Source organism: Notothenia rossii (assembly GCF_949606895.1).
Source record: "Notothenia rossii genome assembly, chromosome: 12".
In the NCBI taxonomy this organism is placed as follows: domain Eukaryota; kingdom Metazoa; phylum Chordata; class Actinopteri; order Perciformes; family Nototheniidae; genus Notothenia; species Notothenia rossii.
The window spans coordinates 2,781,036-2,793,932 of NC_136911.1; the positions used below are offsets into that span (position 1 = coordinate 2,781,036).

The 12,897-nt window shown below is 41.2% G+C and overlaps 1 protein-coding gene across 5 annotated transcripts in view; it reads left to right on the forward strand.

The window, feature by feature from the left end:
- The window catches only part of sema5a (sema domain, seven thrombospondin repeats (type 1 and type 1-like), transmembrane domain (TM) and short cytoplasmic domain, (semaphorin) 5A), a 169,902-nt gene extending 157,244 nt beyond the window's left edge, over positions 1-12,658 (forward strand). For 4 of the 5 annotated variants that reach the window (XM_079661723.1, XM_079661724.1, XM_079661725.1 and 1 more), the window contains exons 18-22: positions 356-526; positions 1,253-1,408; positions 5,693-5,737; positions 6,927-7,138; positions 11,387-12,658. In XM_079661723.1, the coding sequence (XP_079517849.1) occupies positions 356-526; positions 1,253-1,408; positions 5,693-5,737; positions 6,927-7,138; positions 11,387-11,506 (704 nt within the window). In that variant the 3' untranslated portion in view covers positions 11,507-12,658. Of the gene's footprint in view, positions 1-355; positions 527-1,252; positions 1,409-5,692; positions 5,738-6,926; positions 7,139-10,147; positions 10,365-11,386 lie in introns of all 5 variants that reach the window. The other variant, XR_013804388.1, reaches the window with a different exon arrangement.
- Positions 12,659-12,897: the final 239 nt, after the last annotated feature.

The following is a 12,897-nucleotide window of genomic DNA, read 5'->3' on the forward strand; positions in this document are numbered from 1 at the left end:
AGAGCGCTGAGTTCGAGCGGGGGTCAGCGTTTGTTGTAACAGCTGGATGAAGCACACTTCCTATCACTTGAAAACACTCAAATTGCTTCACTTCTGCGTCAGGCTTGGCTGTTGGAAATGACTTCCAATCACTCGACGTTCAGAGGAAATTGTGTTTTCAAATTACCTGGAACATAAATCGTAGGAAACACAAACGTTTTTGAAAAAAAGAGAAACGGTTATACTTCAGTGAATATTCCCTCCATCGATTTACAGAATATGTTTTCTTTCCATTAGTCATTTCATATAGGAGGCATTTGATTTGTCAACCATCAGTGACAATGTTTATATAAAAATGTGATTGATTGTTTTTTAGTGGACGGCAGTTGGTCGTGCTGGTCTTCGTGGTCAAAGTGCTCGGTGACGTGTGGGGGAGGGCACTACATGAGGACTCGAACCTGCAGCAACCCCCCCCCTGAGTACGGAGGGGACATCTGCCTGGGCCTGCACACTGAGGAGGCTCTGTGCCACACACAGTCCTGTCCAGGTACACACACACACACACACACACACACACACACACACACACACACACACACACACACACACACACACACACACACACACACACACACACACACACACACCTCAGTGATAAGCAGCTCAGGGCCCTGACTTTTCCACCCATCCATCACAGGTTCATTGCTTATTTTCTTTAGTCTCTCTCTCTGGGCCACTCGAATGAAACTCATGCATGACTAAAATGCAGCTGAGGGCACACACCCATCCACACACACACACACACACACACACACACACACACACACACACACACACACACCCACACACACACACGTACGCACACACACACACACACCCACACACACACACACACACACACACACACACACACGTACGATTTTGAGGTACTGTACTTGAGAGGCCAATCTTAAACTTTGTACTGCAGTGTTGCTAAAGCCATCTTTAACGTATCTATGTATAAAGGACGGGGGAAATAAATAAATATCAGTGGTAAATGCATTTTCGGGTCCTTAAAGTGCTGAAAAGGCCAGTTGAACTTTGAATTGTACAGCGTGTGTCATGGAGTATTTGTACACACTATGAACTTTACATCATGACATAGCAATCTGATTAAATTGTCTGAGTATATTCAAGAAGATTGCCTTGGACATGTCTAGTATCTTGAGACTCTCTTATTCCTACTTTGGAGGATCTGAGTACTTTTTAAACGTACTGTCATTGTGTTTTGCAGAGAGCTGGTCCAAGTGGTCCGAGTGGTCCCACTGTGAGTCCAACGGGGCGCAGACGAGGGTCCGTCACTGCGACGTCCTGTTCCCCACCGGAAACCAGTGCTCAGGGAACAACAGTGAGACCCGGCCCTGCCCCCCCGACTCTAACTTAATACCAGGTGAACACACACAGAGATGGCAAAAGTACACACAACCTTTACTCAAGTAGAAGTAGAGATGCTCGTGTTTAAAAATACTCTGGTGAAAGTAGAAGTACTGACTAAACTTCTTTACTCAAGTCAAAGTAAAGAGGCTTTGAAATGTACTTCAGTAAAAAGTACCCATAACTAGCAGCTATTTTAAAGAGTACCTGACCTCCCTTTATATTAATAGAACAATAATGTCATTGTTAGCTAATGAATGTTTCCATGGTGACCAACGGCAACATGACAACGTTTTCATTGGTCCCTCTTCTTTAGAGAAGACCAGGAAATGATGGATACACGGATCGTGTTCAAATCAATAGGCACGCAATGACTCTAAATAATAATGATCACGCCACCAAACACACATTCAGACTAAAGGAACCAGCTGTTTGGAAAATGAGAGAAGTAGAAAGTACAGGTATTTGAGTTCAACATGTAAGAAGTAGAAAGTACAGGTATTTGAGTTCAACGTGTAAGAAGTAGAAAGTACAGGTATTTGTGTTCAACATGTGAGAAGTAGAAAGTACAGGTATTTGAGTTCAACATGTGAGAAGTAGAAAGTACAGGTATTTGTGTTCAACATGTAAGAAGTAGAAAGTACAGGTATTTGAGTTCAACATGTAAGAAGTAGAAAGTACAGGTATTTGAGTTCAACATGTAAGAAGTAGAAAGTACAGGTATTTGAGTTCAACATGTAAGAAGTAGAAAGTACAGGTATTTGAGTTCAACATGTAAGAAGTAGAAAGTACAGGTATTTGTGTTCAACATGTAAGAAGTAGAAAGTACAGGTATTTGTGTTCAACATGTAAGAAGTAGAAAGTACAGGTATTTGAGTTCAACATGTAAGAAGTAGAAAGTACAGGTATTTGAGTTCAACATGTGAGAAGTAGAAAGTACAGGTATTTGAGTTCAACATGTGAGAAGTAGAAAGTACAGGTATTTGTGTTCAACATGTAAGAAGTAGAAAGTACAGGTATTTGAGTTCAACATGTAAGAAGTAGAAAGTACAGGTATTTGAGTTCAACATGTGAGAAGTAGAAAGTACAGGTATTTGTGTTCAACATGTAAGAAGTAGAAAGTACAGGTATTTGAGTTCAACATGTAAGAAGTAGAAAGTACAGGTATTTGAGTTCAACATGTAAGAAGTAGAAAGTACAGGTATTTGAGTTCAACATGTAAGAAGTAGAAAGTACAGGTATTTGTGTTCAACATGTAAGAAGTAGAAAGTACAGGTATTTGTGTTCAACATGTAAGAAGTAGAAAGTACAGGTATTTGAGTTCAACATGTAAGAAGTAGAAAGTACAGGTATTTGTGTTCAACATGTAAGAAGTAGAAAGTACAGGTATTTGTGTTCAACATGTAAGAAGTAGAAAGTACAGGTATTTGAGTTCAACATGTAAGAAGTAGAAAGTACAGGTATTTGTGTTCAACATGTAAGAAGTAGAAAGTACAGGTATTTGAGTTCAACATGTAAGAAGTAGAAAGTACAGGTATTTGAGTTCAACATGTGAGAAGTAGAAAGTACAGGTATTTGTGTTCAACATGTAAGAAGTAGAAAGTACAGGTATTTGAGTTCAACATGTAAGAAGTAGAAAGTACAGGTATTTGAGTTCAACATGTGAGAAGTAGAAAGTACAGGTATTTGTGTTCAACATGTAAGAAGTAGAAAGTACAGGTATTTGAGTTCAACATGTAAGAAGTAGAAAGTACAGGTATTTGAGTTCAACATGTAAGAAGTAGAAAGTACAGGTATTTGTGTTCAACATGTAAGAAGTAGAAAGTACAGGTATTTGTGTTCAACATGTAAGAAGTAGAAAGTACAGGTATTTGTGTTCAACATGTAAGAAGTAGAAAGTACAGGTATTTGAGTTCAACATGTAAGAAGTAGAAAGTACAGGTATTTGTGTTCAACATGTAAGAAGTAGAAAGTACAGGTATTTGTGTTCAACATGTAAGAAGTAGAAAGTACAGGTATTTGAGTTCAACATGTAAGAAGTAGAAAGTACAGGTATTTGTGTTCAACATGTAAGAAGTCAAAGTAAAAAGTGGTCAGAAAAGTAAGTAGTAAAGTAGGCTACTGACACCAGAAAAATGTACTTAAGTACAGTAACAAACTATTTGTACTCCACTATTTCCCACCACTGCACACACACACACACACACACACACACACACACACACACACACACACACACACACACACACACACACACACACACACACACAGCCGCTCATGTTTCTTCAGGAACATCTTGGGCACTGGTGCGTGACTAAAACACAACTTTGAGCACACACACCTCCCAACACCACCATATGCCCACAGCGGTAATTCAGCTCATTTCCAAGAGTCCTGAGATAATGAAATGCGTTAGCTATGGCTCTGAGGGACTCGCTGGTCTCAGGTCAGGTTCAGCGACAGGGCAGCCCTCCTGGGGACGGTCGGGATAAGTGTCTTGCTCAAGGACTCTGAGTGCGGCAGGTGATTACACGAGGGCGTGAACCCCGGCGCGACACTTAAGGGCCGTCTCCCTTCTCATTTCAACATCGCCCCTGCTATATTAGTTTCATTATGAGTCAAGGAGTCTTGTCAGGCCAGGCAGAAAGCACTTACACCAGCACTTTTCCGTGTTTTATGTTGGAAGAAATGAAGGAAATGGCTCCCGAGTGCTGCTTTTTGCACCTGGTCATTCAGGGTTTTTTCTTAATTATTTCTCAAGCATCTTTGTTATAAATTCCCCTTCATTATGCACACGTCTTCATAATGTGTGGACAGTGTGTCCCACAGCTTCTCTGTTGTTTGCTAACAATGCAATCACATATTATTTGATAGAACTGGTAAGAAGAGATCGGAGGAGATCAACTGTATTGATTTCACCCCTTCTGACTTTTAGCTGTACCTTTCAAGCTGTCTGCTTTTAATTTAAGAAAATAATGATAATGACCTTTTAACGTGCAAATAATCTGCTCCGCTCGAAGCCACCAGATTACAGAAACAGTAACTTCCCGTCGCTGATCATCGTAAAGCAGGGGTGTCAAACTCATTTGATGTGGCCCGCAAGAGCTTCCAAAGAATATAATACGTTATTATACGGTTACATGCCACTTTACAGACGACATTTCCCACAATACACCGCGCACTGTGACATGTGCACTGAAGAGAGAATTATTTGTCCTGGACTTCTGCTAGTTAATTACTAAGTTATTACCCTCTCCGATAATATTCCAATTCAGAGGCAATCATGTATTATATAATGCATTATTTTGTATATATTATATGTATGTATATTTATATAGTTACAGCCGGCCCTTTGAGTGCAACCATAATGCTAATGTGGCCCGCGATGAATTTGAGTGTGACACTTTATTCAAACTCTACAGAAAGGTCTATTCATTTATCTGCATTTGCAAATATATGATATTTCTAGAAGGGGTTGTCTTGTTTAAAAAAAACTGCATTCACACTCTGATTTTAATGGAAAAATATGATAAAAGTAGAATGCAATCACTGTCCAGGGAGGGTAGCGAATAGCCAGTTGAACAGTTGTTTAAATGAACTCTTTCTGAAGGACTTAAAGTTCAGAAAGTCCTTTTAAAACATACACACACGTCATCAGTATTGATTTCTGCTCAAACTGGCCCCCCCCTATTGACTGCCGGTAATGTGAGACACCTTTCGAGCATTAGAGATCATTAAAACTCCTCTTTCACCAAAGGATGCTTAGGTTATTAACATTGCATGATTGCGAATAATAAAACCGCCATGAAATGTTTGTATATATTTATAAACACGTCTTTTTTGTATGCCTTGCAGTTCTTACACTTCAGGAATCATGAATTGTTGGATTAGAATAAACATTTGATTGAGTCATAACTCCGTAACCTTTCTGTATCAATTAGCAGGGATGTAATAGTCGTGAAAACCCTTCAAAGGTCTTTATAGAATTACCCATTTGCCTTTATACCTTATCATCCATCCCCTTTAATGGGAAAGGTAGTCCATTAAGGTTCATTAAAAACGTCTTGTAGTTCATTTCCTTTAATGAAAGCCGATACTTTTCATAAACCACTCCAGGTGCCACAGACGTGATTAGCTGGCGGAGTTTTTTATGATAATCTGTTCCATATTGGGTGCAGCTTTCATCTCCACACTCTGCGTCAAGGGTACCATTTGTCACGCTAACAGGGGGGCGCTTGTACGTTTGTGGTTTTTGGCTCTAATTCTGCTGCCTTTTGCTGTTTCTCCTCTCCTTCGTCAGAAATCTCGATTGCACGCTCCAGTCAGGAGGAGAGGCGCTGTGGAGGTAATTCATATGTGTGTGTGTGTGTGTGTGTGTGTGTGTGTGTGTGTGTGTGTGTGTGTGTGTGTGTGTGTGTGTGTGTGTGTGTGTGTGTGTGTGTGTGTGTGTGTGTGTGTGTGTGTGTGTGTGTGTGTGTGTGTGTGTGTGTGTGTGTGTGTGTGTGTGTGTGTGTGTGTGTGTGTGTGTGTGTGTGTGTGTGTGTGTGTGCCTAGCTTACAATAACTATGGCTATAAGATTTCGCACATAAATCCAGCTGCGAAAACACCCGAGAAACGTTGATCGAATCAAATCTAGAGGAAGTCAGAGCTGCACGGGATAAAATGTGCCGCGTTTGTTTCCTTCATAAGAAAATATCTTGAGAGAAGCACAGGTAGCACGGCTGCTTATGTTGCTGTTGTGCATATACTGTCTCAATAACTGCTTCTGTTGGACGATATTGTCCCAGAAATTATTAATCTGAACAAAATCATTGGCAATATTAAAGCATAATCTAGAAAGTCAAATAGTCTTGTAAGCATTATGAATGGTCAAAACTGTAAAGCCACAACAGTGTGTCTCACTGCAGCAACAATCAATGAAGAATCTACGGGAGGCTTTAGGGAGTTTTGGCGCCCTGAGTTTTGCCTCGCAGGCTGCTCCTTACATCATTATTTAGCTTGTTGGAGGCTGAGAGAGGAGCTGTCTGCAGACGATGCTCAGGGCAACTAAACAACCTGTTGTTCTCTTCTATATCTTTGTTTGAGCACAAGTAAAAGCCAGTTGAGAAAAACGCTCTGACATGTAACTCATATTTGGGTTGAAATATTTATGTCTTTATGAATGAAACATGATGTTCAGTAAGGAAACACAATGCATCATATCAATTGTTATATAAAACTAAAAAGATGATTGCTTATCAAGCTAACAGTAGAAGAATAATACATGTATTCCTTGTTTTTTACATTTGACTCTGGCCAGAGACTTTCCTTTTGGTGATAGTGATGCAGATGAATTCAAATATCACTAGATTTTGTTGAAGAGTAAAAAGATTTGACTTTTATTTGACAGCAGAGGACAAATTTAGATTCAGCCGATGTCTTTTTATTGCAGAACATTCTATCATTACCATATGTTTTGCAGCTTCAATTACCACTTCCACTTGTGTGCATTGACACATATCTCCTCTCCTCCTTCTCTCCTTTCTCCTGGCAGACTTCAACCTCTTCCACATGATCGCTGTGGGGCTGAGCAGCTCCGTACTGGGATGTCTGGTCACTTTACTGGTTTACTCTTACTGTCAGCGCTACACCCAGCAGGCGCACGAATCCACCATCATCCACCCCATCTCAGCGGCTCCGCTCAACACCAGCATCACCAACCACATCAACAAACTGGACAAATACGACTCGGTGGAAGCCATCAAGGTCTGACGTCCACAACACTTCCTTCCTTTAATCACTTAAAGGTCCCCTATTATACTGTTTTTCATCAATATATCACAGGTCTCAGATATATACAGAGCCTGTCTCTGATTGGCTGAAACACCAAACAGATCATTGCAGCATTACCCATAATCCCCTCTGTTTCCAAAGTGCTGATTCTCTGCCTGTTACTTTAGATGAAAATAAGGAGCCCCTCCCCACACCCCTCTGAGAGAGATTTGGTTACAAAGAACACAATGGTGCTCTAGGAAGAGATTCAGGTGATAAGGGGGGGGGGGGGGGGGGGGTTACCTTGGTTGCTGATTGGCTAATGGTTACTCAAGACAAAACATCGTTATGACATCATAAAGTGGCCAAAATCTGATCAGCTCATTTTCAGACAGGTTTTTATAGAAATGGATCAAAAAGAGAGAGAATCTTTGTTCCTGAAACTTTCAGAGTCTCTTTCCACAGAGGGGACACATGTTGATGTAGAAGAGACATGAAGAAGAGGGGACACATGTTGATGTAGAAGAGACATGAAGAAGAGGGGACACATGTTGATGTAGAAGAGACATGAAGAAGAGGGGACACATGTTGATGTAGAAGAGACATGAAGAAGAGGGGACACATGTTGATGTAGAAGAGATATGGAGAAGAGGGGACACATGTTGATGTAGAAGAGACATGAAGAAGAGGGGACACATGTTGAGGTAGAAGAGACATGAAGAAGAGGGGACACATGTTGATGTAGAAGAGACATGAAGAAGAGGGGACACATGTTGATGTAGAAGAGACATGAAGAAGAGGATTTTGCATAATAGGGGACCTTTAATGTCACACACAATAATACAATACGAAGGGGCTTTATTGGCCACATTTTAAAATGCCAAAGCATTCCGCACAAGGTGTTATAACAGAACAAAACAAACACTAAACATAAATGTCAACAATACATGTGGCACAACACACACACACACACACACACACACACACAAACACACACACACACACACACACACACACACACACACACACACACCCTCAGGTGGAGCAGCCTCTTCCTCCAGTCTAACACACTCCTGACTGCATGCCTCCGACTGATAGGCAGCTTTTCTCCGTGTGTGTCTCAGTGTGTGACTTTGTTCTGTGTCAGTGGTCATACACTGCTTTCTCATAACACACTAATGCAATTACTGATAGGTGCGTGGGTAGGTAATCGGATCAGACGCTCTTGAATCTGCACATTTCCTTTGCTTCTCTGAGTCCGGGTTGCATCTGTAATTGCAGACGGTCACGTTGGTAGAGATCCAGATCCTCTCCGGCTACAAACAGCCTCTTATCCTCAGATGCATCGGGCTTTAGTGCCACACTGAGCTGCTGATTAGTGCTTGTCCCACAGCCTCTCTATCTCCAGCTGGCCTTCTTTCAAGGAATACAGCGCTTTGTATTAAAGAGAAATTCAATCACACTGGGATTTCTTACTTGATATCTTAAAATTCACAAGTAACGAATCTGCTAGCATGATTTCAAACCAGTCAAATATGTGCCTCAAAATGTTTCTTTCAAAACACATTTGTGAGATAGCTTTGGCACTAGCAGGCCACTTAAAGACTCTGGCACTAATTGGCCTTCCTGCTGATTAAAAGCTATTGGATGTGCAACTTTTTCTAGGTTTTTAAATAACAGAAAAAGATAAAAATTAAAATTGCCGAGAGCTCGATAAGCTTTGAAACGGGTACTTAATGTTGACAAAAGCAACTTCTTAATTTCTAGCTAGCTGGGAGATTTAGTGGGGTCTCTTCTATGTTATCAAGCTCTATAAAACCTTATGACTAGTTGACTTCACCCTTACATAGTGCTAGGTTAAATTGTGTTAGCGGAATATTTAACTGTTGAACCAGCACTCTCCCAATTTTATAGCTAATCAAATGATTGTTAGCTTTAAGTGTTGGTCCTTCCTCCGGCTGACTTTTCATATAACTGGTTTTAAAACTAGTGATATATGTACACTGATAAAGCTGCATGTCCCAGGCAAACGTCAAAGAGGACGACATGTAGTCTAAAGAAATAGCTTTCTCTTTGTACTGCAGGTTGAAGCTAGGCCAGACTTTTTAAAATCTGAGTACCACTTTCTTTCTAAAGCGCCATTTGCACAACTTCAAAATGTATTGAAATTAAAAGCTTGACAGCCCCTGCATGCTTCAGGCCATTGTTTAGGCTCTCGTTGGACAATCACTGTTCAGGAGTTTAATGAACAGCTTGGTATTATTATTAATATTAGACTTAACTATAACGCTGATAAATCTGGCATTTCTTATGCAGGGTTTCCTCTCACCTGTGTTTGATACGCTGTCAGAGGAAGTCTTTAATATCACATATATTACAAACTAAGTACCTGGATCTCTGTTTATAAAAACTACTCCTCAGATATGATAGTGTGTTGTGAAACTGCCACAGAGTGAGAACAGATCCTTTGGCTCGGAAGCAAACGTCCCGAATGTAATTTAATTTCAGTCAGAATAAAGGTGCGTGGAGCGTTCATCTGTCATGCAATTAAAGTCAGACGCACAAAGCGTAATCCAGTTAGCTGTATGGAAGACAGAGGCGGATATGAATATAGACGGACCGTGTGAAGATACAAAAGGAAAGGCATGACGAATGAACACTAAAAGCACATTCTCCAATCTTTGCTCACTGACAGTTTGGATATGAAGAACCATTAAGTATCCGTAGAGCGTTCACAGGGAGGGTTGATGAACACCTGAGGCCATATCGGAGAGTTTCTGGCTCAAATCCTGATGTTGATGAGTCAGAATGATTATGCACCCAGACACCCTTCATGCTGGTTTCTGGGCCAACTGGAGAATCTCCAGCAGTCTAGTTTATGATTACACTCTTAAACTGAAGTTTGTAATGACAGTTGATTTTATGTCCAGGCTTCCTGTAACTCAGAAAATGGCCTTTAGGGTTTCTTTGAGGATGACTCTTGCCCATTCCTCTCCTCTGCAGCCAGATGTGTCGGTTCTCTTGCCCTTGGACGACCCCGCCATGCACCAGCCTCTCTCTGCTAACATGGGGGTGTCCATGCGTGGCCTGGAGATGTTCTACTAACCTCTACAACATATCGCCTCTTGACTCCCCCTCCCCACAACAACTCTTTGACCCCAACCTCTACTACTTCCTCTTCCCCACCGTGCCCCGCCCTTCCACTTCCTGTGTGTGGCAGGTTGGAGTACAGACTCTCTTTCTCTGCTCCCCTTCATCTTCCCATCACCCTCCTCCCCCCCGGCTTGTGAGAAGGCAGTGTATCCCCCTCCCTTATTTCTCAAAAAGTGCCTCCATTTGCATGTTTTTTCCATGTTGGTCCTTCTTGTTTCGTCCTCTATTTTTTTTTTACTTGAGAAAGAAAATCCATTGTGATGCTGTTTGATTATGCTCCTCTGTTACCTCTCTGCCACTTCCCAGCTTAAGCACATTTTGTTTACAGCACAACAACTCAAATGTAATAATTCTTCAGGTAATTAAAAACGTAGATGATGCTAACAAGCGTCGTAGCACAGCTGTTTAAAAGAAGCCGTGGGGCGTGCTGCAGAGACAAGTCGTTGCATCCCCTTTGGGTGCAAATCACATTAAGAAAAAAACGCAAATATACAAGTTTTTTGTCCAGCATCTCGTTCCCTATCAGTGTCAGTCGGAAACATTCATCAACGGCAAATGCAGCATCATCAAGCGTTCAATTACTCTGCCCCGAGGGACAGCAGACGAACACATCCATTTGCCAAGTTGCTGATGTTGAAATGAGAAGCACATCAGAAGCTCATTACATGTTTACTATGTCACGCAGGGACAGAGAAGATGCCTCCATGGCTCTTCCTTATTGTTTAACAGGAAGTAGACTCTTGATCGATTTGTGTAGCTTAAATAGTCCCCAGAGGACCCACAATGCAGAGGGGGGCCATGAAACTGCGGAGGTATTAGAGATGACAGAGGTGGACATACGGACGCACATCAAAATAACTTAGCCTTGTGATGGCTTATCATTTTTTCCAGCCTGTTTGCCAATGCTTTGACCTCGCTCTGTGAGAATGTATGTTTCATTCACTGAGCGGCCTCCCATTGATTTGTGTTGCTGCCTTTTTTTGTTAAGAAAGATGGATTTGCTTTTACCTTGCCATCTAGGCTGAATAATCACTTGATGCATGTGTCGCATTAGTCCAGACTGACTCCCTCTTTTCTTTCCATCCACAGGCCTTCAACAAAAACAATCTGATTCTGGAGGAAAGAAATAAGTACTTTAACCCTCAGCTTGCCGGGAAGACCTATACCAACGCATACTTCACCGACCTTAACACCTACGATGATTATTAAGCCGGATTCGGCCCTTCAGACTCTCCCCCTGTCATCCATTTTAGTTTTTTGTGCTTTGTATTGAGATTTGTGACACCATGTGCGGGACATTCCCACTCTCAGACTCTACGGCAGCTGTATAATGAAAACAGACACACAGTGTTGCCACAGAGGGAAATCCCACTTCCTCTCAGGTACACTCGGAAAACTACATTTTTTGGGGACAAATCTTGCCTTGACTCTCGCTGAGAAACTGGATTTCCAAGAAAAAGGGAAGAATACGAGCAAAGAGACTTCGGGGAATGGGATCCCCTTTTAACTTTCCTGTGACGCCTCTCAAACAGACCTGTATTTGTAACGATGGGAAATAATCACAAACTGCTTTTGCATGACTTCATCTGACGTGTTTTTTCTGTTTCGTTTTTGCATGGTTGATTGCATTCCTCGGTTAGAAGACTTGCAAGCAGTTTCTTAGCTGGTTTTGGAAGTCATAACAACAAAGACTTTGGAGATGTCTGATGGCTTTTACCATGTCCTGCTGCAGCAACCCAAAAGTCCTCAAATCAGGATGTAGATATTTGAAGTCTGTGGTCGAGTTTGTCCATTTTCCTTTCTGTTTCAGGCTCTAGCGGCTCGCAGTATTTGATCATTCAGTTTATTTTGCCTTTTAAGCTTTTTAAGGTGCATATGTTTTGTACAGGATGTTAAGTTTGAAGCCTATGTCTGTAGTTTTTTTAATACATTTACTCAATGTCTCAAGTAAAGAATAAAACATGTCCTTTTAAAAAGAAAAAGCTTATGTGCATTCTGACAAAAGAAATCAGGAGTTATCATATCAGCCGGCATCAAGCTCACCGTACTTTTTTATATTTTTTGTAAAAAAAAAGAAACAATGTTTTTGAATTTTGATAGTGTTTCGCTATTCCTTTGGCTTCTGAGTTAAAAATGTAATTTGTGAGAGAAGGATGTTCATAGCATTTACTGTACAGACGGAGCGTAGCAAATACTACTCTCCCAACCTAGAGTGCTACCCATTGACTGTAAGATGAAACTCATTCATCAAGTTTCTGTTTAACCGAATATGAGGTTATTCAATGGTTCAGTTGCAACTAACTATTTTTACATGTTTGCTTGTGTTACTGTGCATAAATTAAAGACTGCTTCGTACACAAATGACTTGTCAGAGTGTGAGTTATAGGGATTCATTGTCATTTGCACAGCTCTAATGAATGATGTGATGGAAGTGAAAAGATCCTCTCTCCTGTCTGCTTTCTCTGACATCTTTGGAGACTTTGTTCCTCGAGCAAAACGCTGAGAAACCACCGCACCGTGAGCACATAAATCACCCGAAACCAGAGCTAAAGACTCCCTCTGCACGGCTTTTAAAGGAGTCTTCAGCCCTGCAGTGAGAA